The sequence below is a fragment of the Vanellus vanellus genome (genome assembly GCF_965231255.1).
Source record: "Vanellus vanellus genome assembly, chromosome: 12".
Taxonomy (NCBI): domain Eukaryota; kingdom Metazoa; phylum Chordata; class Aves; order Charadriiformes; family Charadriidae; genus Vanellus; species Vanellus vanellus.
Genome location: NC_138917.1, coordinates 8,412,113 through 8,437,798, shown reverse-complemented (window position 1 = coordinate 8,437,798; position 25,686 = coordinate 8,412,113). Strand labels below are relative to the sequence as shown.

The following is a 25,686-nucleotide window of genomic DNA, read 5'->3' as shown; positions in this document are numbered from 1 at the left end:
AACTAAAGTTTACGTTGCCTTCTCATGAGTAACGAAGCTACTGCATGTGTGTGCATCAAAAGACAACCATATTTGTGTTTAGACCAATTCTAAAAATTCATTTCCAATATAAGCAGAGAATACTCTCCTGCCTTAAAGAGCCGGTGATGCTAGGTTCTTCTTTTGGCTTTGAAATGCGTTTGGATGCATGTTGAGACATGAATAACAAAACATGAAACAACATCACTACAACGCCTATGGGTTTTGCGAACCGTACCATCCTGGATATCAAATGCTCACGGGTACAACATTTACACCGAAAGTTGGGATCCGTTGGTGTCACAAATGGAACAGGAAAAATTCATCTACCCCAATTTACGCCATATCTTTAAAGTCTCAGAACTGCACACACCCCAGAGAGCTTCACAAAGGTGACGTGAACATGCTTCCTATGGATGCAACCATTCCTAGCAGAAATAAGATTAACTTTGTCACTACTTAACTACTACAGATAAAACAACCAGCACTGCTGTATAAAACAATACACTGCATTTAACTGAAATTTTATTTGAAATGGCGTGTAGTATAGCATGAGATGTGCCAGCACAGGAGCCCCCATTCACTGACTTCTCATAGGTTGCCAGACTTGCAAAATACCTGCCTATGTTTGACCAGCAAACACTAAACCTGCTGTTTTGGATTATCTGGTGGCCTCATTTCCTGCAGCGAGGATCTCTGCCACCATTTCACACCCTACTCCAGTTCCCGAAAAGCCTCGATTGTCCAGCCAACAAGAACGTCCTCTCCCCAGACGTGACACCATCGTACCACGCAGCCCAGCGCAATGCCCCAGCAGCCTTACACAGCAGTGCTGATGCACGCTGCTTCGGTAGAAAATGACCGAATTTTCTCTTCTTTTGCACAGAAAACATCAAACATACACAAAAACACTCTATGAAAGCCCAGCCTCTCCCCCAAAGATGCAACTTTTAGAACAGTTTCTCCTTTCGAATGGTCCAGCGCCTGAACAGTCGCTCACTTCTGAGTCTGCTCAGCAGTGCACGTCCTCATGCCCATCGCAGTAGATGCTTCACACCCTAAAAACGCCACCCAGGGCCAGGCCGAGATCCCTATGTCTGCTGTACATTGAGCCACCGCCGTTCTGTGTAGCACACCTCTCTCGTAAATTGAAAGTTAGAACAGTTTATCGTTGCTGAATGCCCCTAGAGAAACAAACACATGAAACAAAAAGATACAACGCTGAACGGGTGCGATGAGATGCGAACAGCTGAGTCAGAACCTGGTGCCTTTTTTTTTTTTTCTTTTCTTTTTTTTTTTTTTTTTTAATTCCCTGAAAGAGATTGGCAAGGAGGGTACGGTCAGAGCTGATGCCATCAGAGGAGCCTTCCTGTCTCTGGAGATCAACAGAGCGCTCTCCCAAAGAAACCTGCACCTTCCCTGGGAATTTACTGCTTCACAGCAAAAATCCGGAACGCGTTTCCATCTGAAGGATTCTTCAAGCTGGAGAAAAAAGAAAAAAAAAAAGAAAAAGAAAAATAACCATGTAATGAAGCACTGCAGGACCCACAGCGTGACAAACCTGCAGCTTACTCTGAATTTCTTTGGGGTGCACTGCTTCAGCCCGCTGGCTCTGTGCTGACGTGGCCCAAGCAGGAGAAAGATGAAGGATGAAAAAGAGGCACAAATCCACGAGTTCACCTTTGGTTTATGTTTTCCGTCCCAATCTACAGCGCTAATGCCAACACAAGGAGGTGGGAAGCCAAAGCCTCTCTTACAGCGCCAGCTTTTATCCAAGGAACGCTGTGCTCCCTTACGCAGGGATTCGGGCGTAAAGAGGAACATGCTTTGCTAACAACAGTTGTCAAAGAGGCTGACAGGTTCCCGGGCCCACGTGGCCCGTCTCCTGGCGCTGGCAATGGGAGCAGCCAAATCAGCACACAAGAAGTGACAATAAATACACGTATTCATTTTCGGCTGCTGGGGGTGGCTGTGCGCACGGGGGGCAAGGGGCTCTTTCTGCTCCCAGCCCTTATTTCCTCAGCCCCGCTGGGCTGCGCAACACCAGCAAAAAGGCAAAATTTCATATTCTCGCAAAATAAACCTTCCGCCAAGGGTAAAGACTCGGTAAATCTTAAAGGCAACCTTTTCCCCTACCTGTTTGGGTATGTTTCTCTACCAAAGGTTATTTCCAGTGTCCCAAAGGGTAAGGTTTTCACCTTAATCTTTGAAAAGCTATTTTCTCACAGCACGAAGGTGCTCCTTCTTGCTGAGTGTAAATAACACTTCCCAAACCTTCGTGCTCATCCCTGCTGCCAGAATGTCTTTGGTTTCCCTCACCTCCTAGATCAGCACCTGGTGCTCATATTGCATGTCACCGCTAGCAATAGAGTTTATTCTTAGCTAGGGCAGAGATTGCCATCCAAGTAAAAAGTTGCCTGGTAGTATAAAAGGTAAGTAAAAGCAAGGCAGAGAGAGAAGAAAACTTATAGAAAAAGGTCTGTCACCTAAATCCAATTTACCTAATTGCAAATCACACAATTACAAAATACTGACCATGATAGATCTGTACTAAAGAAGGTCATGTTTAATGCTTATAGCTTTCTTAGTCTGTCTTTATTTTCTGAGGTGCTCTACAGCATTCTGGGATATCCATTATTAGAATAAAAATAGCAAACCTGTTTGGATTTCTTATGGTAATTATAAAAGAGGAACTACATAGAACAGACAGAGCCTTGTTAAGAACGGCCAAACTCCCCCTCCCCCCCCCCCCCCGAATAGTGGGAAATTCTGTATTTGCCAAGATAGCTCTGAGAAATCAGTACCATCATCACACTAATATCTTAAAAAAATACATCCCAGAGTGAAAGAGAAGTTTCAAATTAGAAAGGACTGAATGAGCTGCCACTCTGTCATTGCGATCATCTGGAGGTGCAGGACTTTGGAAGCACTGATTTTCAAAACCAGCAAGATTGGCCCAAAAGAAACTGCAAAAAAGTTACAAGGGCGGCAAATCCATCTTCCAAAACTGTTTGATCATCTCTCAAGAGGTTAATTTATTCATGCTTCTTTCAAAGAGAATAGAGGACATGAGTTAACAAATACAAATGCATCCCACACCCCAGAATCAAATGGGAATGCCAATTCTAAGCCTCAAAGCACGACCCAGGCTGAAAGCTGCAGAAATACCCATGCTTATCTTTTAATGTGTTGAACACACGGAGCGAAATGTATTAATATGGATTCGTACTGTAATAAAATAAAAAAAAGGCTTAGCGATATTCCATACCTTTCACACCAATCTGAAAGCAGCTACTCACTTGTGGAAAGTAAGAGCAGGACGACACGCTCTATTTGTTGGCGTCTCAAAATTCACAGTGACACTGTTAAGTCACATATTTCGAATCCACCAGCCTCTCTGGCTGATACCCGCTGACTTTGACACACCACTGAACACACAGTCGAGAATGAGAGGAAAGTACAAAGAAAAAAACCCACCTCTCAGACTGGACTCCATTCTTCAAGGAGCCAACATAACTTTTCTTCTTTTCTACAGGCATCACGTCCACAAAACCACCTCTTTCATCTGAAATGACTCCTGCGTGCACTGCAGTTTTGCAGATACTGGAGCTCTGAAAAACATTTAATTATTTTTACTTACCAACTGTGTATATTTTGTATGTGGAGATTTACCATCTCCATAAGCATCAAGAAGAAACAGGAAATAAAAAAAAAAAATTAAAAGGAAGAGGGAAAAAGCTATGAAACAATTCTGTCCCTCTTATGGACAGACTAGGGATAAATGATGTCATGGACCAGATCTTGCAGGCCTGTCATAAGACCAGGTTGTAAGAAGATCCCCCACCACCGCAGAGGACCAGCAGCCTTCCCAGCACTCCTACCTATGGTGGAGCTGCACCTGGGAGATTACCCAGGTCCAAAGCTGAATCGAGGACAACTTTCCAGCCAGTTCCTCTTGGGTCTGCACCAGACCCACCTCTGCGGTGAAACTCTTTGCTAGTGACCAGCTACCTCAGCAGAGTTTATTCCCCCAGTTGCTTGAAAAGCAGACGCTTTTCCTGAATTAAGGTAAATGACCACCAATTATCCAGGACAGCTCACATCCTTCTTTCTAGGAAAAAACAAGAAGGGCTGCACCCATTGAGTGGTGTAGGTTGTGGACAGGCGTTGCCCTAGAAGACAACACTGAATAAGGAGGGGGATTAACGCTCCTGAAAAGACTAAAGATTCCCTATTGCAAATCATGCTGCTTCCCGCTCTCCAAGATGTGCAGGGTCAGAAGAGCTGGAGGAACACAAAACACTAACAACTGATGACTAAGCTCCCAAAGCATCCAGAAAAGACAGCAAAAGCAGAGGAGGCTTAGGCGTAGTATAAACTTGGCCATCAACCCTCTAGAGGATTTACATACAGCAAGCTGGAAAAACAGAAAGCAAAAACCAGCTTTGCACAGGGAAGGAACTGCAGCAGGTGAAAATCCCAACCCCATAAACTCCCTGATCGCTAAAAATCAAAGTACCACAAAACCAGTGCCAAGGGCAAACATTCCCGTCGTGTACGTACAATACGGATCGTGCTGTTTCATTCTCGTAGCCATATATGGGAGGTTTGCCTCGTCCCCTATATATTTATCACTTTGGTTGGCCTATCTCTTGGCAGCTCTCTGAGTTTTGAGTGCCAATTTGGTATTTTGCTTCTATATATGGTCAAGGGAGCAAGGGAACGCCGTGCTTGGAAGATATGCTGCAAATTCGCCCTAGCATGCGGTGGGAAATCTGTAAATCTAAAATTGGCTCACAAAATTCAACTGTCCTGAATCAATTTGCAACACTCTCCACTGGGAGACGTTCTTTTCAAGGCATGCCTGCTTTTTTCCAGGACTTGCTGTTCTGCTGCTTACTCAAAGCTTTGACCTACAGGCTTGTTATTGCCTTACCCCAAACCTCCCCTTATCGCTCTGTTGGATTACAGCCCTCCCGTAGCCCAGCCCGGGCTGGGCTTCGCTTTGATGAATTGATTGCAGAGCTTTTGGAAAACCAGACATTAAGAGATTAAAGGCCTTCCTCTCAAATTCAGAAGTACGACAGCTGTATGGGCACCGCAACAGCTTTCCATGGTGTAGCCCCTTGGGATGCTCCGAGAGTATTTCCTGACAAAGTGGATGCTGAGGCTTACGCCGTAAAATGACAATACTTTTTTATAGTGGGCCATTAGCAATAGTCTGTGACTATGAGTTTCATCACCCAATAAGTTCCTCATTAGTGTGACGGGTTTAATCATTAAGTTCCTGCCTCCTGAGGGCTGAGCCACCCGAGTCGGTTTGCTCTGGTGATACACGCCTGCCTTGTTATATAGGTGATCTATCCTCCTCCAACTAATTCCCACACAACTGCAGATAACAGCCCTTATCTCGAGTGGAACACTGTCTTCTGTCCTAGTTGGATAGGGCTCCTGAGCAGGGATGGGGCCAGGTTTCCCTTGTGTCACGTTAGGAGCCAGGCGGAGTGACAAGTGACAGCGTCTTGTGAAATTTAAAAGCTCTTTTACAGCCTTGGTAGGGACCCCCGGGTGTTCCCACAGCTCCAGCATCACCCCAGAACTGGTCCTGTCCACAACAGCAAGAGCCGAGTTCTATTTCCAAGGCATAATCATGTGTGCATAGAATTTTTTGTTAAGTTTTCCCCCATTGTGCCACCAGGGAAAAGAGGCAACAAACTTTCTGGTGCCCGCTACTAGTTTCAGCGCTGGAAGGATGCTGGATAAGGTCCCCCCATGCCCCCACGTGCTGCTTCCATCTGCAAACCCTGCATGCAGGAGCAAGGCCATGCTCCCCAAAAGGTAATCCTATTCGGTGGAAAGACCTGGGATTTGGGCATGAACTTTTCCCATAGTACATTTTCATGCATTTTATTTATTTACTCCAAATATTTCAAGGCTCCTCTATGACCCCGTACCACAGTCTTACTAATTTCACTAAGAACAATCTCTGGCGCTGCTTTTTAAAGCAAAGGCTGCCAATATCTCTTTGTGCTTTAAACCACCAGGAGTACCCAGGAGATAATCTAATAAACACGTAACCCAAGATAATTTTATAATGACGAGTAAAAAGCCACCCTATCAGAATGCTTTTAAAGTTGGTAAAAATTCCTTAGCTCAAACTGAGAGAGCGGCGCCTACGCCGCCTGGATAAAAATCAGACTTATTTTATAAAAACCGCCAATTCTTCATGTCACAGCTTTATTCTTCATGGCAAAACAAGTTTTCACATGCCTTCCTGGGATCACCTAAACGTGAACACTCTCTCGGGCCAAAAGCACAGTGAATCAGGTCCAGTTACCCAGACCGGCCGAGCATTTTTGTCATTACAGCTTGGACTATCAACTCCTTCCCTGCCACAGCATTTAGCAAATGGCCATTCTGGAGAAGGTGCTACAAGGCCAGAGGGCACCCTGCGGGAAGCGCAGACTGGAAGCAGGGCAAGATGCTTCTTTTTCTTTTAGATAACTTATTTAAGAAGACACAGTTGGGGCACAAGTCCCCCCAGGGCCATGACTCTAGACCTGAAGCCGAAGAGCCCCCCCAGAAGACTAACACTTGTCTCATCCACCTCATTGCCCGCTTTAATTATTCCTCGGCCGCGGGCTTGGGTTAAATCACAGCATCCCCTCCTGGAGAGCATCCTGCACAGCCCCTGCTCCCTGGGAAAAGCCTTTGCCCAAACTTTCCCGGCGCGGCACGCGTGTTTCTCTTGTCAGCTTTCCAGCCGGAGCATTTCTCAGCATCAATACCTCTCCCTTTGCGGCGTGTTCCACAGCCGCCTCAAACCCCTTTTTCCCCAGCTGCTTTCACCCGCTTTGCTACCGATCTCGCACTCTCGTAAAAAACGAGATGCTTTCCTTATCACACCCACATCACCCTATTAGTACGGTAGTCCAGAAAAAAGGTTAACCAAACCCTCTAGGAAGTGGCCAAATACTTTTTTTTTTTTTTTTTCCTCTTTTATTTTTCTCCCAAATCACAGTCCATGTCCGCGTTTATGAAACAATACCCGGGGGGTTCGGTAGGAAATGGAGCTTGCGATTCATTAAAGGACACTAATCCTTTTGCGTCAGTACAAATGGGGGAAACAAGGCCAGCCTGGGATGCTGGTCCTCGCCTAATACCTTTGTAATCGCAGGCCCTGTTTGCGGGTAATCTGAGGTAGTTTTGTCCCCAGTAAAAGAGCAAAAACTATTTCCCATTTCCTGCAGGTCGGAGCAGGCAGAGAGGCAGGTACGGCGCACGTGAGCCAGCCTAGGCCAACCTGTTTGTGCGGCTCTACCTTCAAAAAACTTGTTCTCGAGTAAAATAAAAACCAGTTTGGTTTGTTGTTTGTTTGTTGTTTTGTTTTTTGTTTTTTGTTTTTTTTTTTTTAAATTGCTTTCAAAATTGCTTGCCCCAAATTATTGATTGATTTCTGCGGGATGTTTTTTTTTCCCTTCAGGAGGCTGCAAAGCTCTATGGTGACCCCGAGTTGGGGGTCCACAATCTGCCAACTGCTTCCCCCAGACCTTCAAAAAGCACCTTCCTATGCACCAGCCAGGGAGCTGGCATTTCTTAACACGACCTCTGGCAGGGAAAAAAAAAAAAAAAATGGAAAAAAGGAAAAAAAAAAAGAGGCACCCGCAAATGGAAAAAACGTTGAAACCCAGTTTTTAGAGGCCTAATATTAAGAGATTTCAAAAAAATGACTCTTTGCCTAGTTTTAGCATCAAGTCTCTGCTCATCCCCATGAGCAGAGTTTAAAAAAACAAACCAATAAAACCAACTCGCATGCTTTCTTTCCACTGCTCTGTGCTGTGTCCCGACTGCTCAAAAATGCTGTTCAGCTCCCAGAAAGAGGGGGAGAGGGGAGGGGGAAGAAGGCCTGTTTTTGCAAGTATATAGTGTGATAATATATAATAAAAGATCTGTAGATCCCAAAACCCTTCGCAAAGGCGGACAAGGGCTGCCGTGGTGTCACAGCCGCAGCCCCTAAGGCACAGAGCGGCTAAGTGACCTACCCAAGTCCATGAGAATAAATCAGTGCCGGAGAAGAGAAGGGCTCCCCGAGCCCATTGACCCCAACCTCGTGTCGTAGACGTTGCACTTTGTTGGTGCTACTTCTTCCTACATCCCCACCTACCCCTTCCCCACCTTGCAATCATCAGAGTTCAACTCTCTTCCCTAAATCGCAGAGCACGACCTGCGATACAGACATCGCGATACATGGGGTCATCAGGGAAAGGACCGTACTCACATCTGCATAAACGTTTGTGCCGAACACTGGTGCCCAGTACGACGGCTCGTCTTTACAGTGGGCTGGACAATAAATCCTAGAAAACAATTTATTCATATTTATTCTCTATATCAAGGCTCAACAGGAAAGCAAGCTGCATTCTTGGGAGATTTCGAGTGCCTGCATCTGGTCTGCAGGTGGCAACAGTGAATTTAATTATTTGTTCCCCTCAGATGACATTTGGGAGTTACCGCAGAACTGCAAATAGAGGGGCTCAGACTGGTAAAAGAGGGATTGGTTTTTTATGACATTTCCAAAGGGGGTACCCGTATTCTTGCACAGTGGTGTGCATGCCATTCTTTGCACGCGTTTGCGCCCCCCTGCCCTGCCATGACTTACACCTGCACAAAGCAGCTTTCTAGAACAAACTTCTTCCATGTTTTAAGGCGGAAGGGAAAACTGCATCCAAAAAATAGCGAGTGCAGGAGAATCGAGGCAGAGTGCGAATTTGCACGCTCGTACGTAGGGGTGTGCTGAAACCGGATGGTGTCACCTGACTTACACGTCACTGAAAGGGTCTGAAATCGTAACAGGAGTTTTCTGTCGCGACACCAAGAAAAGCAGAGCGGCAGGAGGAAAGGCGCCATTCCCAACCCCCTCCTCCTCCTCCTCCGGTTCCTCTGGTAAAATCAGCTCCGTCCCCGTTAGCCCTCAGATGTGGGGACCTCAGCACCCCAGCGTCCCCCGCCCTCAGCGCGGAGCGGGTTTCAGCAGAAGGGAAGCGGGCTGCTGCTCGTGGCACGCACTCACCTTGGGCAATGGCTCGCCGGCTTTTTGAACTGGCACAGCTCAGCGACTGTAGTATAGCAATCCAGCGTCTGCGCTGCGGAAATAAATGGGGAAAGGCAAATTACTAGAGCTAATAGCTCAGGCAGCTGCAGAAAACACAGGTCGGAGTCACGCAACGCATCTGGTGAGACCCGCCTCCAGCCGCGGGCACCGGGAGGAAAGCTGCTCGCTCCTTTGCCCGCAGGATGCGCCCAGGCGAGGGCTGACCAGCTCTCCAGCAGAAATCCTGCCACCCTACCACAATGTGACCTTAAAGAGGTCACAGCTTCCAAAAGAGAAAAGCAGCTAATCCACAAGAAGGTGTGTTTCTGCTGCAGCTCCAGACGTGGGGTCCAAATAATCTGACACTTTTGGTTTAGACTGAAAGTGGCTCAAGAGGATCTAATCAAAATGATGATTATATGTAGGAGAAATTATTGAGAGACATTCAGAAAATGGAAATTGTCTAAAAAGTAGAACTCCACAGTATTTCTTTATATGCTCATCATAAACATGACTCACTGTTATAAACTGATTTCGTATGTATTATATGTTCCATTATACTATTGCACTATCATATTAAGTACTTTTTTTTTTTTTTCTAATACCGTGTTCACACTATACTGAGGCTTTCATACAAGGATGGCTCATCTTCCATCACTTTATTATCAGCAGCTTGTGACACTGCAGCTGCTGTTTGGACCCGACCGTGATCCATCACCAGGAGATGCTGCTGAAAACGGCCCATTAGCACCTTTTTCTGCACCTTCCTCTTAGATCCCCACAGAAAAATGAGGTGGTTGGTGATGGAAGTGCCCATAGTTGGTGATGCATCACCACTCTATGGTTTAGTTGTGGTACTGAACCCTTTGACATGACCACTTAAAATGAAAAAGAGCACGGTAAGGAATGATGTTTTCAAATATCTCTTAAAACTTTAGCAACAATGGTTTCTTCTCAACTTTTAAAACTTACTTGTGACTTTGGAAACCATGAACGCATTTGAAGGCTTACTTTTCCTGCAAAACAAGCAAACAAAACCATTTATTAAAAAAAATCAGCATGCTAGAATTATTTGAAATCTAGATCTCTATATAAGCAACGAACACAACCAAACACTGCCTCTATTTAAAGCGAATTAAAAAAACCCTTTTCATGAAGGTCATACCTAAAAGACTCCACGCCGTTCCTGGTAGACTTCACAAAAGCCGGTGTCCTCCCCTTCCTCGTGATATCCACCAGTCCTCCTTTATTGTCCAGGATGCCGTAATGAATTGCAGCACGACATATGCTTGATGACTGACAAGAGCACAAATACAAATAATGCGTGAAATAAATGTCATTCGCAGAGCAACGCTGACCAACCGCTGGGCAAAAAATGAAGAAGAAATGAAACCACCACCAAAGTGCCAAATGGAAAATAAGCTGAGGACATTTCTTTGGAATCTGGTTGTTAAATCTTACTCTCCCAACACAGCCTTATTCTTTTATTACTATTATTATTATTGTTATTTCAAGCACTGCCTGGTTGAATGGCAAGCTTTTTTTTTTTTAAACAACAAAACCATACATTTAGATACAATTTAGAAGAAAAGCAGTATTGGAGATTAACGGCCAGCATGAAATATTTCCAGTTCTCAACAAAATATTCAAACCCAAAATATTTCTGCTGAAACCACTTGGAGGAGACGACTGTCTGCAATCACAGAAGTTGCAGGGCAAAGATGTACCGGGGGCGATGCAGTCATGCACCAACGGTGAGAAAGGGGAAAGCAAACATGCTTTCACACAAAAACCTTTTTACGTGCAACCTTTCTTCACCCCAAAAGTAGCTTTGATGGGGAAACAGTGCCACGCTTTATTTATAAACTATCTTGCTAATTCAAGATCCAAAATATTATTTAGTTACAACACTTAGCAGTGTTTTTCATATAAAGTTTCTGTTTAGCATGACAGCTGCCCACTCCAAAGAAGAGATCTTTGTAAGAGCTGTCTATGGAACCCCATCCCGCGCTTTCCATGGGTTTCATCGCACAGTAAGGGCATCCATGATAAAATCACGTCTGGAATAACTTTGCCTTTCCAGACTGCTGCTTCTTCTCAGTCACCAAGATGAGGAAAATACAGATAATCTTTCTTAGCACCATTTTACAGCACCCCAACTGGAGAACACGAAAAGCCGAATTACACTAGAATTGTTGGCATTTCCCATTTCTGTTATTACCGCTCACTCCCCACAAATTACACCTATGAGCTATTAAAAGGTACTTACACTCTCGTAATAAAATGTTCCAAAGATCTTTCCCTTACTGTACAAGCAGCCAGCTGGGCACAAATACCTAGTAAAGATATATATCTTTGAGGGTGGCGAAAAAACAATTCAAGAAAAACAGACTTTGGCTCTATTTCATTTAATAGTCATTCCATTCATTTCACGTAACTCTTCCATTTAAAAACAAGGTTGCAAAATAGCTACTTTTTAAAACAGTTTCTCCACCCTTCTTAAAAGCCCGACCAATATTTAGATTCTGTGGATTTGGTTTTTCTCCAAGTGATAAACTGTCCCGTTCTTTGCAGAAACCTTAACCAGAAGTTCTTGACTGGCTGGGATGGGACAAGTCATGAATTATTGGTCTGGCTTGGACAGCGATGGAATGCATGAAAAAGGCTCCAAAATGACTCTGCCAAAATTCATTAAACGATCTTGGACACCTGAAACTGCGGGTCATCATGGCCGAGTAAAATAAACTGAGTCACCTTATTGCTAGGCTTGGCTGAAGGCTTTGTATTAAGAGAAATTAAGGGTTTTTTTTAAAAAGAGTTCTACCTAGACAGTCACAAAAAAAATACATAGTATCCTCTATTTGCAAGAACTGGACAATTTTGAGGCCGCTTTTTTCCCCTGCAGCACTTTAAGAGGTATCAATAAAATGCTACCTGTTGCACGTTGACCCTCTGCATTTGTCTCTCATCTTGGTTTCACAGGTAATGACTTGCGCTGGGGAGAAAAAATAAAACAAATAAATAATTTTAAAAGGAAAGAGCCTGCTCTGAAGCTACGGAGATGAGCAACCACCATGCAACTTTCCTGGAGGTCTTTGGTGCAGCGAGATAAAATCTTATCACAGACCAACCAGCCTGGAGCAGTTCGTGCCTCTTCAGCCGTCCACCCGAGACAGGTGTCTTTGGAAATATTAGCAAGGAAGAAACATCTGACAGCTGAAGGCTTTGAGGTCTGCAGCCAGAGCTCTCATTCTCCAGTTAATTACAGACTCTCAAGATGCTGGTAGATAAACTTGAAAAGGATGTGTTGGCTTGCCTCACCCTGTTTTCACAATAAGTCTCTTTTAATTAACAACGATTAGAGAACAACTGAGGAAGTACTACCAGATCCACGAATAACTTCAGAAATCTTCCCAAGCAAGAAATAAAAAGGAAACTAATAAAAAAAAAAACCCAAGCAAACAAACAAACAAACAAAAAAAAGCTGCAAAGGGGGTAACTGCTGAGTTTAGACTATTTTAAATGGGAAATAAACCCATTATATCCTAAACTGATTACTGATTGGGGGACCTTTGGTTCATTGATACTTCCTTGAGACGGCTTAAAAGAACAAATAACCACTGCGGATTGACGTGCAGAAGGCACGAGTGGCTTTTGAAAGCTTTGCTCCCCGCTTCTGGCAGGCTTCTGCTATAATTAACCGTGAATTTTCGCACAGATTACCTCCCCCCTCCGCTCAAACATCCTCCCAGTTATTTTTCCCTCGAGCCTCCTCATCGCTTTCAACACCTTTTCCCATTAGAGGTACTTTAAAACTTATAGGAGCTGAAAAAGAAAGAGGCTGCCTTACTCATGTAGGAGTCTGGGATGATTTTCTTGGGCTTGCTGGGTTTGCTGGGCTTGCTTTCCGGAGGGTAGAACCGCACCGGCGTTTGCTCTGCGACCTGTGAAATCTCCACTTCGTTAGTCTCATCCGTCTCCACGATGACGGGATCTTCGTAACGGTAATCTTGTTAGAAGAGGAGGTTAAAAATAATTACAGCGTGTTCGCATCGATGGGGAAGTCAGGCCGGTTCATATTTTAAGGGAGGCGATTGAGTTTGATGAGAATCCGCTTTTAAGTAGTTGGAAACTCAAAAATGCCCATTAAAGGCAGCGTAGGGCTATTGCCAGGGCAGGTGCAGCACCAGGAGGGAAGATCTGCTCCTCTCCAGCTCCTCTGCACACAAAGTGGCGGTTAGAGCATCTTACATAAAGGTTTGAATGAATCTCCCACTAATTAGTGAAAAAGCGTGCTGATATTTCTTCTTTGTCCCCATACAGTTCTTTCTCTCCGGAGGAAAACACAAATTTTCTGAAGGTCGCACAAAAAGAGGGCCCTAGTATTTGGGAAGGCGGCTGAAACCTTTTCTCCTCCCACCTGGGTTTGCTTCTCCAAACCACCCCACCAGCGTGGCTTCAGCCCATCCTCCGGTAAAGCACAGGTCCTGCTACAGCGCGATCCGGGTTCCAGCGCCTGCGGCGGGTTCATCCCTCGCTTTGCCCTTCGATGGAGAACAAGCTGCCTACTGTTGCAGCCGGGCAAAGGGATTTTGGAAAGGGCGCCAGCGAAATTCATTCCGCTTGGCCAGTCCTACCTGCAACCCTGCGCCGCCCTCGTCCTCGGCGATGAGGAGAGGAACGGTGCAAACAAAGGGGTGATGGATGGTGGCTCTGAGAGGGCTTTCTACCACTGGGGCATCCCCTCCTCCGTCCCCGCTGCAGCCCTCCTGCACCCCGGGGACCTCCCTCGGACACGCAGCCCCGGGGTAAATATGATAAATGCAACGTCTCAGCAAAATAAGCCTCTGCTTTGGGCAAGCGTCCAGGGAACCTGCCCGTTTCCAAGAGCCCAGGTCTTTGGGAAGCAAAACACATGGGAGGAGAAATATGCCCTCAATGCATGACCCCAGAAAATCCTGCGCGCTGCGGGGACAGCACGGCTTCACTGGAGGTTTCAGCGTTAATAATATTTTTCACTCTATTGACCTCTATTCCGAGAAACTCCACAGGTCAGGAAAAACCGTCCACGATCCCCTCCTCTCCTCCCAGAGACACGAATCGCTCTATTCATTTTTCAGCCGTGAAAACCAAGGTGGGGAGAGAGGGAAACGCTCCGTCCCTGGCCCCCGAAGGAGCGGGGCAGGCGGCCAAGCTCTGCCCACCCACATCGCCTCTGGTAAGCGCCGGAGAACATTCCCTTCCCAAACAAACCCCGCGAGGACGGGATCGCTCCTGCCCGCAGCTTGCCAGCGCGCAAAATCCTGCCGGAGCTCCCAAACCAAACCCATGTAAGCCCAGAGCAGCTTCCCCCCATCCCAGCGCTCCCTCTCATTTTCACGGGGGAAAAATGCGCTGAACCTGAACTCCAAATTTTAAGCAGTTCAGGGCTTTTCGGTTTCAGCAGCGGCCACTGATTTGCCACGTGTCGTGATGTCGCAATATTAGGGATGGCTAATTAAAAGGTGCACAAAGCTGCGGCTGCCTCTAATTAAAAGTTTCCAGGCAAAAGTTTGCTCCAGCCTTTTCCCCCAGCCAGGGGGGTGTCCCAAGGCCCCCCCCCATGTACCTTTGTAGCAGAGGTTGTTCTGGCAGCTTCCTCCGTAGCTCGGCGGGCACTCGGAGCAGGGGCGGCCAGTCTTGTAGGGGGCTTCTCCGATCCAGTTGCCCCTGCAAGCACAGGAGCGACGCGCACCCATCAGACACCCAAATACCCACCCAAGCCCCCGAGACCGCCTGGCACTAAGGGAGTGGGGAAAACGGGTGTTTCTGCTATGCTCATCATAGAATCATAGAATCGCCGAGGTTGGAAGGGACCTTTAAGATCATCAAGTCCAACCATTAACCTACCCTGACAAAAACCACTTCTCAACCACGTCCCCAGGTACCACATCTGCCCCTTTTTTTAAACACCTCCAGCGATGGTGAATCCACCACCTCCCAGGGCAGCCTATTCCAAAGTTTAACAACCCTTTCAGCGAAAAAAGTTTTTCCTAATATCCAATCTAAACCTCGCCTGGCATAACTTGAACCCGTTTCCTCTCGTCCTATCACTTGTCATTGGGGACATAGGGAAAAGATGGCTTGTCCCCACTCTTTCCATCCCCGTGCTGCCCGTTGTCCTCCAGCGACAGCTCAGCAGGCTCAGGGGCTGCCTGTCTGCTGCCTACATTTGCCCGACGTTTGCCTTCTTCTCTGTTGTTCATCAGAGCCACGAGTCTCCCACCATTTTCTGCAACACCCCCAGGCAGCTGCATGGGCCCGGCTGGAGAGCGGCCCTTACCGTTTCAAAGCTGCTCCGTTTTCCATCTGGAACCATTTCCAAACAGAAAAAAACCCCACCAGAAAGACACAGACCCTCACGCCAGATCATCTGGGAACCAGAGCAGCACTCACCCGACCTGCCCGTCCTCAAGTCCCCAGTTTTGCCTCTGAGGCTGTGGAAACATCGTCTTGGCCCAGAGCGGGACGCAAAGACTAAACCACCGGCCCAGGAAGGCCTTGTAAGAAAAACGCGCCTCCTCATTTCACCTCCAAGATGACGTTTTTAGGGGTTTACTTAAATAAATTGCGTGCAATATCGCTTTTACATTAAACTCCAATATAAATACTGCGATATTATGTAAACAGAAGTAAATCAATGGATTACTGCATTTTCCTCAAGAAACTACCCAGAAAGAAAAGCCCTTTGGGGCACTCTGCACTGCAAACGTTAGGGGCTGAGAACGGTGAAGGAGCCGGAGTTCAGCCCTTGGGTTATTGCTCTTTCAGCTGTCTCCACCTATAAGGCTAGATGAGGACAATGCGCACGGATGCCAGAGAGAAAAGATTAAGTAGAAGCTACAGAAATAGAGTATTTTTCCATCCAGCAGCCCTGAACGGATGATGTGCAAATAGCCCAGCCCGCCGCGGGAGCTCCACGGGAGCTGGTGCGATCCCGTATGAGGAGCAGGTTATTAAATCCCACCAAACCACAAGCATGACGTGCTCTGCAGCTAATGTGGGGCGAGGGGCTTCGACAACCCACGGGGCTCTGCCTGGACGGTGCTATGAGCTGCCGGCTCTCTACCCGCACGTCTTATTTCTCTGTGTTATTCTGCCCTGTGATCTCCAGAGGTCAGATGCTCTCCAAACCGCTCCATTCGAATATAGTGATTTCCCTGTTTCATTTTGTTGCTGAGATTTAAATCACCAACTCAGAGCAGGAATGTTTCTCCTATTAGCCATTAAAGCAGAAAATACTAATTGCCATTGCCGGGGAGGAAATTCTCCTGGAGGTAGTAGTCAAGAAATGTGATTTTCATTTTGAAATTTAATCAAGCCATCAAGTTAGCTGCATCAGTCGAGATTTAGCTGTTTCACTTTTTTTTTTTTTTTAAGCCACGGGGAGCTCATCAGCTCTGGGATTTGTCTCTTCGCAGCTCCTCGCAGCGGGCCCCGGCTCGCTTCTCTTCCACCAGCGACGGCCGCAGGGCTGGCTTTGCACGAAGCAGCGGTGTGGTTAAACCAGCAGATTTTGCAGGAAAAGCGGCGAAAATGTGTCATGATACAGCAGAGCCTACCCGGCCGGGTACAGAGGCCGCTGCTGGAGCGGCGTTAATCACCGCCCCATCCCCTCCCAAGCTCCGAGCAGCAGAGAGAGAGCAAGCCTCGCTTGGCAGCGCACGCCAGCTCCGTCCTGGCCATCTCCTGCTCCTCCTTCCCATGGCAGGAACATCAAAGCTCCAGCCTGGCCCCGGCCCCTCATTCAGTTTTCCAGGCAAAGTCTTGAACCAGCCCCGCGCTGCCGTCTAAAGAGAAAATTTAAAGCCACAACCACCAGTCTAGACTGCCTGAAATCCCTTCCCCAGATCCCGGGCTCGTTAAGCAACCTGCCAGTTTTAGGAAAAGCCGGCGGGAGCCCAGCTCATCTGCCTTACTTCGGCGAGTAGTTGCAGACCAGGTAGACGGCGTTCTCCCAGATCTCTCCCCAGACGTTCATCTGCTTGCAGACGTTCACGGCACAGCCGATCTTGTTCGTCGTGGCCCAGACTATCTGCAAGTGCAAGGCAGGTATGGGAAATAAGCAAACCACCCCGCTGCGGGCACACGTCGCAGTGACAGCTGGGACGTGGAGGGGACGCAGAGGGTGTGGGTCCAAAAGCTCTTCGTCTCCTTTACCTGGGTGTAATGCGTGCACATAGAGCCAGTGCATTTCTCCGGGCACCACGGGTTGCACTCATGAGGATACGGGTACGTGTAGTCTTTAACTTCATCATACCAAGACTGGACGTGGAAAGCTGGAGACCGATACCTGCAGGAGCAAAGACAGTTAAAACCACAAAGTTCCGGTAGAAGTTTGCAAACAATACCTGTAGCCTCCTGCCACATTGTAAGTTCAGATTTCTCAATACAAGTTTGGCTAATTTTTATATACAAGTTTCTTAAGGCAAGCTCCATTCATTGAGAAGGTGCTGCTTAAAAAAAAAAACAGTAATATGGTCTAATGATCGGGGGGGGGGGGGGGGGGGGGAGTCTAATTTAAAATGTTAAAGATAATTTCCCCCCCCCCCCCCCTAAGATTCACAGCCCGGTCTGAGTTTCTGTATTATTTATAGGTTTGACATGCTCTTCAAGTGCCACTGACCTGAAATGTCCTCCTGACTTTTCCACACAACTACAAAAAAAACTTCTAGTTTGGCGGAAAGTTGTATTTTGAAAGCAAACAGAAGTTAAGGTTTGCCAAACATCTTAAACCCAAAGCCATCGTGTACCTATTTCACCACCAGGCAACGTGCTAAATCTGGAGGTACGCTAGCAGTTCACACTGTGAGACCTTTGACGCCGAGTGGGGCTTTTTCACACTCGCATCGCACCAAGAGCTGGCGCAGGACGGTTGGTGCCCTGCACGCCCGCACCACCTTTTATTGCAGCAGTTTCCCCCTACACCAACCCCCACCCCCGGCGTGCGCTGCGTGGACTTTGTCCAAACCGCGCGCCACGTACTGCAGCCTGTGATGCTCCACACTGATCCTACTTGTGCTGTTCAGGGGAACGCGAACGGCCTTAAAACCGTCTAGAGAAACTCAGGCGCATTTTGCGTGCTACGCACACAGCGAGCAAACAGCGCAGTCCGCCGGCTCGGCGTCAAAGCAGAGCAGCGCTTCAAACCCACCACTTTTTATTGCTTTCAACAGCTCGCATGGAGCAAGCGGCCAGGAATACAAATGATATCATTACCAACTGGAGTTTGTTCTTTCAGCCAGCTCTTCCTTAAAAATCATTCATTAGAAGTATTTTAAAAACATTAATCTCATGATGTCATTAAGTGAATACTTTCCGAATCCTATTTTACAGGAGAGGAAATTGAGGCAATCAAGTTATGGCCCGTTCCTGAAAAAACTGAGATAAATCTCATTTCTTTTTCCTCTCAGTGACTGCGAAGGGAGCGAGATCGGATCTACCTCCATCACTAACCCGTGGCCATCTTGAACGCTTGTAGGAGAGCCAAGAACAGCCCAATCTTTTGACTTTGTTTCCAATGGATTAACCACTCTACTTTCCAATCATTATTTAATTCTGCCAACAAAAACAGGCCCTATTTTTATATCGGGCCAATTTCACACCAGCAATTTTCCATTGCTTTCAACCAAGTTCTACCTGATTTACAACAAGCATAACTGCATTTCCACCCATTAGCGCTCCTGCGCACGTACAAAATGTTTGCGGTACAAAGCAGACTTAAGCTATAACAGGCTTAACGATAGGGGCTTAACGATAAACAAATTTCACTGTGAGATGGAGAAGCAAATCCGTTCGGAAGCCTTAACGTCAGCTTTCCTAGCTGGGATAACAACTCGAGGTTAAAAACCTTCCCCAGGAAGTTGAAAAGAAGAACTCCTGCAAAGTGGTTTCAGTAAAGGGAAATTCACAACTGGATAAATATTTATGGGAAATAGATCTGAACCAGCGGCTGAGTCCAGACATTGCTCCTGAGAAACTTCAGCTTTCAGCCAGTTCTCAGCATGGTGCTAGAAACCCCCCCAAACCAGCAGATTTAGCAGCAAAGGTTACAGCTTCTGCAGCTGTTCTCCTTAAGGAGTAAAAGTCACCTTAAGCACATTACAGCCGCCTTACCCAGAGATACAGATAAATGGAGTAACCCACATCGGTGGTGGTTTGCTGGGCAAAGTCAGCTGAAGGCGGCTGCAGATGTCGCCACTGTAACCATTTCACCAAAGCAACAGCAATTAATGATCCTCAGCTTTTCTCCATCTCCCCAGTGCTTTACTAAGCATCAACAAGGCAACCCTTTCCAACTGGCTCTAAAGGAGGATCCATAAATTGCTCTTTGCCATGAGTTTGTAGCACCCCAACTCTTACCTGCCCCAGTGAACCGCCAAGTTCTGTCCAATTGACCTGATGAGGGGACTAGGCCCGTGGTCCCAGATGCACTGCTGAGCCCAAGCATGGGCTGATCTTTCCAGCTCATCATCCCAGGTCTTCAGGGCGTGGGGAGAGAAAAGAACAGGTCAATTCGTCATCTCAAGCTTATTGGATCAAGAGACTCAGCCAACAGTAGTTAGTGGAGAAAGACTAAACTACAGCTCACCCCCCAGTGTCTGGCCTGTCCTTGTGAAGGCGGCACATTTTAACGATGTGCCCTGACCTAAAAGCAAGTTTCTCGAGATGTCCCCCTGCCATGGAAATGCAGGGCACTAAAGGGTCTATTATTTCTCCTGCTTGATGCCATGCTTCTTAGGACGTGCTTTGCATAGGTGAGCAGAAAACACACCTGCGAAGACCTCAAGAACACATCTGGACTATCCACCCTAAAACACAAGGCATTCTTGACAGATGTTTTTCTAATCTGTTAAAAAAAAAAAAAAAAAAAAAAAAAAAAACCCCACCAAAACAAAACCACCAAAACCATCAAGGATGGAGATCCCAACACTTCTTCATGACACCTGTTTCTGAGATCTGCAGGGCTTCTAACATGCAGTCAGTGCTCTGATGTAGCTGCAGCATGATTTTCCATCCATTGTCCTCAATATCAGGGCATTTCCTGGCTTTCCCATCAAGGGGGACTCCAATGGCTTTCCCATCAAGGGGGACTCCAACAGTGGATGTGCTCCTGCCGTTCCCTACCAACAAACCTGGAGATTTTTGTCCCAACCTCTTGAGACAGGGGTGTGGGTCTCAGTCTCCTGGTCCCACCTTCCCTTCTTTCAGAATAACTGCTGAGTCCACCAACAGATCCAGCCAAATTTGACAGAGGTGGCAAAGTCCCAGAGCTGTTAGGCTAATACCTGAAACAGGCATCAGGTTAGAAGTGACAAATCCCATCCCTGTTCCCACTGAGGGAAGGACATTGGCGCGAGATCAGTCCTCGCTGAATATCACCCAGCTGTAAGCCGAACAAGAGCTCAAACGCGATACAAAGGCAAATCGGAAAGCAGGCTTCGTTGGCTCCGCTGCCCAGGACTGTATTTGTTGTAAAGGCCAGACTTGCTGGACCCAGTAGACAGTGCCCTGAATTCATTGTGTAATTACCGACAGCTGGTCTATTCAGAACAGTCCTTAGAGGATAATTCGTTGGGATTAAATTATTACCGCACATTCCTACAAATAAAACCAAAGGGAAGAGAGGTCTTGTACTGTTTCTCCAGTCCATTCATGTGCCAGTGCGAGATTATGTCCTCTTTGGACATTTACCATCACAACCAGCTGCTCTTTCCAAGTCCCGTCCTCTCCAGAAGAAAAGCAACTCCTGATCTCATATCAAAGGACCCATCAGAGCTCATTTGGAGGATTGGAGGGCATTTAGTCTCTCAAACACATTTAAAAAACATCAAGCACTCGTTCCGAGTAAGTAGCTGAACACAGTCTCAGGCAGTAACAACTGGGATGGGGAGGGACCGCATGTCCCTGGCTAAGACGACAGGAAAACGCAGTGTCTCTTGGAACTTGGTGTGTCTACGCTATCTTCGTAAGGCAAACATGAGCTCATCTAACTGAGCTAACAGCGCAGACCTCAGAACAGCTTATCATTAAGCACGCTCAGCAACCCAAATTCCAACAATATCCCAGAGCTGCTCTGAGCTCATTAGCTTGGCTTTGAACTGACCAGGGGCCAAGCAAATTCGTGTCAGTCTGCAAAACCCCGTGCGGACACAGCTCTGACAGAGGGAATAAAACCGTTTTCCGTTTCAGCCCTCCAGCTCCTTGAAGGTGTATGGGATCTGACCCACCACACACACGTTTCCAAACCTCTGTTCAAGCAGACTACTGCAATTGTGCCTAGACACACAGCTTTTTGTGGTCTCCCACTTTCTGCACCAGGCAATGACCAGCCACAATCCGCCTTCCCATCCAACACGTAAGCCACAGAATCTCTCCCAAGACGTTACGCGCTGCTAGTGCTCCAGACTTTCTAGCAGAGCATTATTCCCCGCAGCCTCAAAGGCGGAGGCATTCCAGATCTCCTAATTTAATGCAGAGACGTTATGAGCAATAGGCCATTAAATGGAAATTGATGTGAACACATGCGTTACATCTTCCTTTGATGCCTACGGATAAAATAAATGAACTTGGACAAAAGATACTCAACAGGCAATTGGGAATGAGCTACGTCTTTGCATGGCTTTGTGCTTGATGAGTAGAGAAGCTCATTTCTGTGGGCGTCAGATTACAAAGCCATCCCATTTAAATTAGAGCAGTTATTTGCCTCTTGCTTCTCAGACGTGAATGCGGTCAGGAGACTGGAATTATTTCAGAGCAATAAACATATCAAAAAAATAGATTTCAGACTTTCCCAGCTACGCTTGCAAGAATTCTTTATGCCAATATTCAAAGCAGTATCTAGGAAGACTACTGCAGCCAGAGGGGCAGTGTACGTCTGCGCTCAGTTTCCTTCTCGAGCAGAGATTGAGAGGCCTTCGGGCATGCGCAATGCCAAGTGATATAGCACATACACTCTCTTTTTTCACTCCTACAAATTTGTAACGGCCTTTCAAAGTACGGTATTCACTGTACATGTTGAATACATGCGTGGCATACACACACTATACTACAATTTGCAGGTTTAGATTCAGTAAGAGTATACCCCACAAAGAGTCCATTTACTCAGCCTAACTAGTTTGTAAACCTAACCCTAGGCACCTGAGTTGTAGTGACCAGGTTACTCTCTCATTTTGATCCCCAGCTTAGACTTTTTGCAATAATGGCAATTTACTTTTTAAAGTGGCATGAGAGTCCAGGACTGCCATGTACTGGCAGAAGTTTGGATGCGCTTTGCTAACCCAGACAGAAATACTATCCCATCCTGACAAGGAAAGCCACCACCCTACACTTTAGAGGCAGGTTGGATACCCTACACATGAAAACAAACTGTTGTCCTTCCGGCAGTCTGTACCGAGAACAATTTTGTTTTATCCAGCTGTCTTTGAGGCCTCCGCAAGAGGAAAGATTTCTGCCTCTCATCACTGCTGAAAGCCATCTGACTAAGCCATCTTAAAGGTCAAGATGTCTTAGGAACTAATACGTCCTTTTCCCTCTGGCTTCATTAACAAGGAGTTTGTTTTGGTCTTGGCGCCCATCCACGACTGCGACTGCGGTTATAAAGTCCAAACGCACAATGAAAACGTCGCTCAAAGCTCTTATATGGTTAGGGCAATTCTGTATTTGACCAACTTCACCAGGGAGACGTGCACTGCTCACTCATTTTCCATTAACACCGAAGACCTGCGCTAGCTTTCTATTAATTATACAAACCCAGCAGCAAAACTGGTTTTTTCTTCATTTCTTCACTCCACTTTACCTTTATCCCATATGTATATAATTCTTTTGATCTCCAGATAAGCCATGGAACTCACTGCGTTATTGCTTTCTTATTAACAGCCTCCACCGACTAAAGTCCATCCTGTAGTAGATGAATATGTCCCTTTCCTGGAACACATTAGCTCCCCTCACCACTTTAGATCACTTAAATATGTCAGATATGGAGCTGGGAGAAAGGACTTTCACAAGGCAGGTTTGGAGGCGGATGGGCAAGAACAAGTTCTACCTACTTATCTGCAAATTAGCACCACGCTGCCGCCTGTGACGCTTATCTACGGTACTAAAGACAGACCATCCTCTTAAATGAGTCCAAATGAGAAATGTCCTACACGGAACAAAGGATTAAAGTGAAATTCACATTCAGAATACACGCGGCATTTCCAAGTAATATTGGGTAAACACGAAGACATGAAAGACTGATTATAGCCTTTCCAAGTAGCACCATCTTATACTCAGCTTCTTTCTTCACAGCACATAAGGCCCTTTCATTTACCCTCAATCGCCCATAAAAACCACTAGAAAAGCACCCTGAGCAAAGGCAAACACCAAAGCGCAACCACGCTGCAAGCGTAAACAGCAGTGGGCCGGCGGACACTCCGCAAGGGCAGCCCTCTCAGATCCTCAAAGCCAACCAAAACACATTGGGCTTTCTCGTGCTTTGCGCTTACTTTCTGGAAATCAATCAGGTCACCTCTGCTCTGGCGGTACCTCGCCTGCAGGAGAACCTGAGAGCCCGCTGAGGAAGAGAGGTACAACGCACCGGCTCTTAGAGAGGCGTGCGATTTCTGACAAAAGCGGGATGAAAGGCCCACGGTGTGAATGCTGATGGGGACCGGCTGATGGGCAGCTGCGCTTCCTTACGGTCCTCTGCTCTCCCTTCTCTTTTCCTTTTCCCTACAGCCACAAAAGGCAGGATTTTCCATTTGCAGCACTCATTTCAGCACAGCTGGCAAACAACTTTACGTTACATTTAGCATACTATTTCTTTTACCCTTTTAAACATGGTCTTAACAAATCATTAATTGTTTAATCTGTCAGCAGGAGCGCACAGTTGAAGTCAGGCTAGTTTCGGTCATAACTATATTTGCACATTGGGAAAAAGCATTAAAAAAAAAAAAATTATTTGCCTACATCATTTTCTGGCCCCATAATACTTTGGTGGCATGTCCAAAATAGCTCAAAGTAGGGTCTCTGGCATCAGGTGAAGAAAAACTATTCATCTGAATTGTTGATGGTAAAGGCATATTTAATACTCATACTTTTAAGTTCTCCCTCTGAAGTGGGAGAATACATTGACCAAACTTTTATTTTGGTTTCTTGAACTACGAAAAGCCAATAGCGCTGACCCATCCATCCACGAACTCCCAGAGATTTTGCAGCTAATTCTGGGGACTGAATTTCTTTGCAGATGGAGCCACATTCCTCCAGCCTTGTTTCTCTAAGGTGCTGAGCAGATTCCCAGCAGCATCATGGATGCTTGGCTCACATTGATAATTTCCGGTGATCAACGTATGATAAAAGGGCAGATGCTACCTCCAGTGCTGGGTGATAGCTGATGGCAACCCAAAGACCACCAGAGGTTTCTCTGGGCAGACTGTGCCATCCCAAAAGACGAGTCACAACGGTCTGAAAGCTTTCACAGGGAGAATGTGGGTTAAACACTAGGGAAAGTTTGATGCTTTTATGACATTAAGGTAATGGAAGAACCTGCTGAGGCAGGCTGTGGAATTGCCATCACTGGAGATGCGTCCAGGGCTGGGCCAGATGCTAGTTTATGAATAATGGAACCAGTCCTGACACTATGCAGCGGATGGACTCGATGACCCATTAGCGGCCCTTTCCAACCAAAACAGTCCAATGATCTAAAGTACTCTGGAATGAAACGGCTGCAGGAAACCTCTTGAGAAAAACTTACTTTAGAGGAAATTTGCTACACCTCTTGCACTCTAAGGAAAATTCAAATAAAGTTTTTTAAAAAAAAAAAAAGTAGTCATAAAGTTAGGTATCAAGAGATTGACTCACCATGTATTCCATATTAGAGGCCACTGGGTACACTTGACCTCTCAATTTATTGTGGAGCATCAATATCTCCTGTCTGTCCGAGGATAAAATGGCTCTCTTGGATCTGGAGTGAGTTTCCCCATCCTGATATTTACTCAAAATGCTCTCCAGGTGACTCGAGTTGGGTAAGATAAAGCACTCGGCTGCCTTTGTCAGGAGCAGTACACATCCAAGAGGAAGGATCCAAGGCAGAGCAGGATTCATGCCTCCTCCTCTACAGCCAGCAGAAGCAGAGATGAAGACAGCGGTAGATTTTCTTGCGGGGACTCCCTGAGGCTCAGCGTCGGTTCTGGATTTTGGGGAGAAACAGGCAGTCAGAGCAGTGCCAGAGAAGCTCTCAGCATGGATGTCCCCCAACGATGAAGCCACACAACCCAGGTTTTTGCTTGGAAAAGAGCGGTGCTCACAGTCCAAGCAATTATCACTCACCCTAATGACAGGAAGACCTGAACATCACCGTAAGTGATGGCAACTCAGTTTATTACACTGGAAATCCACTGGCGCAGGGCTGGGAGCCAGCATCAGCCAGGCGGGAGTGGGGCATGGCAGCAGATGCCTTCCCCACCGAGTGTGCGGGGGCTGCAGGCATCACCCAGCAATGCCCGGCAGCTCCATCCCTTCAGAGGCGGGAAGGGGAGACGTTTGAAGCTATTCGCCCCAAG

General features: G+C 46.6%; 1 protein-coding gene across 1 annotated transcript; it reads right to left on the bottom strand.

The window, feature by feature from the left end:
- Nucleotides 1–304: 304 nt before the first annotated feature.
- On the bottom strand, nt 305–25,318 carry CRISPLD2 (cysteine rich secretory protein LCCL domain containing 2). The gene is made up of 14 exons (XM_082489505.1): nt 24,986–25,318; nt 19,508–19,626; nt 17,306–17,438; nt 17,065–17,180; nt 14,715–14,815; nt 12,957–13,115; nt 12,041–12,101; nt 11,376–11,442; nt 10,272–10,402; nt 10,079–10,122; nt 9,086–9,158; nt 8,297–8,372; nt 3,496–3,629; nt 305–1,500 (listed from the first exon to the last, which is right to left on the bottom strand). The coding sequence occupies exons 1-14, from the start codon at nt 25,226–25,228 to the stop codon at nt 1,446–1,448; spliced, it is 1,512 nt and encodes a 503-aa protein (XP_082345631.1). The 5' UTR covers nt 25,229–25,318; the 3' UTR covers nt 305–1,445.
- Nucleotides 25,319–25,686: the final 368 nt, after the last annotated feature.